General features: G+C 43.1%; 1 protein-coding gene across 1 annotated transcript; it reads left to right on the forward strand.

The window, feature by feature from the left end:
- The first annotated feature begins 1,159 nt into the window (after positions 1 to 1,159).
- Positions 1,160 to 1,567, forward strand: LOC149186763 (uncharacterized). Its single transcript, XM_089409445.1, has one exon. The coding sequence runs from the start codon at positions 1,160 to 1,162 to the stop codon at positions 1,565 to 1,567; it is 408 nt and encodes a 135-aa protein (XP_089265571.1).
- Positions 1,568 to 2,655: the final 1,088 nt, after the last annotated feature.

A 2,655-nucleotide genomic window follows, 5' to 3' on the forward strand; every position in this document is an offset into this window, starting at 1 on the left:
AGCAGCCCCAAAATTGATTTCAAACAAAATCAGAAACCTTTAGAGGAAATTCTCATGGAGAGATGCAGAGACCAAATAGAAATGGGCTCTTATAGCATGGGAGAAAATCTACAAGCCCAAAAAATATGGTGGCCTCAGTCTTAGAGAGATAGACCTCTTGGGAAAGGCCATGGGAGCCAAAAACCTATGGAGATGGATTGCTAACTCCAACTCCCCTTGGAGTACCATATGGAAATAAAAGTACATCCCCTCCTTAACGCAAGAGAAAATCACCAGGCTCAATTGAAACATCAAAGGTTCAGCCATCTAGAATCAAGCTTGGGACAACAAGGACATCATTCAAAGACATTTTCTGGGAAATAGGCAGCGGAAATAAGGCTCTTTTCTGGGAGGATGCCAGGAAACAAAGGTCGAAACTTGATCAAGAACATTATCAACATATCAAAGCTGAAATGCAAAACAGAGGGAAGATACACTTCAACCAATATTGGGGAAAAAGTGAAGAAAATGACAGATGGAGAAATTGGATCAATCACGAGGAATGGATTCCCCATATGAACCAGCAAACCTGGTTGAACCTCTCCTCAGAGTTACAAACAAGGAAAATCCTCCTTGCCTTTGTTGAGGATAAACTTAGATGCGGGAAAAACTAAACATGATGCTTCATCTTAAGCGAATCATACAGACACGTAGCAAAGCATGACCAACTCTAACCAGATCCAAAATGGAATGAAATCTGGGACAGGAAGCACTGACCAAAAATTTATGTCTTCCTTTGGTTAGTCCTACACATAAAAGTTTTAACGTGGGACAATATAAGAAAAAAAGGCTTTATTTGCCCCTCGAGATACCCTCTCTACCATAAAGAGGAAGAAACCCCCAATCATCTATTAAATGTCTGCCCTTTCGCATCCAATTTATGGAATTGGATTTCTTTGGTCTTTAAAAGGTCTAATCGAGACCCCTCTTCCATTCAAAATACCATTGCGAACTAGAGAATGGTCTTTCCCCACATCCTTTGGTTAACCATGCATGGAATTTAATTCTTTGTTTGATCTGTTGGGCTCTGCGGAAGGAACGCAATGCGAGAATATTTCATGGCCTCTCCACCCAGGAGGAATTCATTATCGCAAAGATAAAAAGTGTGCTTCGTGAAACAATGACCTCTCTACCCACTCAGACTGTCAAAGCCCCTCCCACTCTCCTCGAAGTGAGAATTCTCTCAATGTTGGATATCCTTCATATCAAGGTCCGCAAATTCACTCCCCTCCCCAGGCATGAAAATAAAAGTAACACATGGCAGTCACCAGAGCAGGGGACTGTCAAGCTCAAATACAATGGTGTAGCTAAAGGGTATTCGGGCGCAATACGTTTTGGAGGGGTCTTCAAAAACTCTAAAGGTGAGATAATCTGGATTTATGAGGGAAATATAGGTTCAGCCACCAACAATGCCACTGAACTTCATGCACTGGAACATGGCATCGCCATAGTGCATAACCTAAACATCAGTCCTCTGATAGTTGAAGGAGATTCCATGCTGGCTATGCAAATTGACAAAAAACTTTAGCAGGGTATCAAGGTGGACAAAATCTCGGAAAATTGGCACCTAAACAAAATAATATAATGGATCAAGCAAGGAATTGACAACATGGCAAAACTCCACTTTCAAGCAATCAAAAGGAAGGGAAATAAATTCACGAACAGATTGGTGAATAAGGGTATGACTGGTAGCCTACGCCTGTAGTCCCGAGTGTGGCAGGAACTATAGGAAGGGAAAATCTGACAGCAATGTGCATCAATCAATGAAGAATATAACTACTCTACCGAACAATAACTGTTCGCGTACTTTTCATATTTACAAGATGGATTCTTTTCTCAATGAGAAGGACATGTGGAGGGAGCCTAAGTACAGACTCATCCTTGGCTCACCTGTCTCTATACCCAGCGATGCCACCTACCGTCTCCCTTGTGTGACTGTCGTCTCTCTATCTCATATTATCTGCTCTACCATTATTGCTCCGCCCCTCCTCAGATCTCTGCATGATTCCCCTTCTCACTCCTTATCCCTCATTCCAGTATCCCTCCTCCTCGTGGCATCTATAAATTCACACCTCCCCATTCTCCCCTCATTCTTCTCACTGCATTTTCCCTCCTATGTTTGCACCTTTCTCTCTGGTTCCCCTTGCACTCCATTCCCTCTGTTTTTCTAATGACCCTGAGGAATGGCTCCACCCTGGGTCCAAGTAGGGGAGATCTGCACCACCTCCAATTGGAAGTCCTTGGGCCCGGCCCCTACCACACGTGCAGAGACTACTGCTAGGCACACATCTCTAAGTTACGTGGCAGTGGTTAATATGGAAACTGAGCAACAAATTTCATACTTAAGGGCCCAAGCAAATATTCTTTAAATAGGTCACCACTGAAGAGGTCGTTTTGGAATTTGGATTCCAGACCCTGCTCTCACCCAGGCGCGCGAAAACATCTATGTGTGTACAATTAAAACATGGTGGCAAATAAAGACCATCATGGGGCTTGCTATGCAGGAACAAGAGGAGAGCTCCAAGGCTCTGGAAACTAAGATTGATTGAATCAATATAAAATATGAAGTGTATGTAGAAGCCATCCACCATTGCAGATTTATCACTTGGGACGCTT

Source organism: Pinus tabuliformis, chromosome 3_1, assembly GCF_031772625.1.
Source record: "Pinus tabuliformis cultivar Carrire ecotype Pingquan chromosome 3_1, CPIR1, whole genome shotgun sequence".
NCBI lineage: Eukaryota > Viridiplantae > Streptophyta > Pinopsida > Pinales > Pinaceae > Pinus > Pinus tabuliformis.

Excerpts from the sequence above, each read along its gene's own strand:
- LOC149186763 (XM_089409445.1), top strand. The coding sequence starts at position 1,160 with ATGACCTCTCTACCCACTCAGACTGTCAAAGCCCCTCCCACTCTCCTC.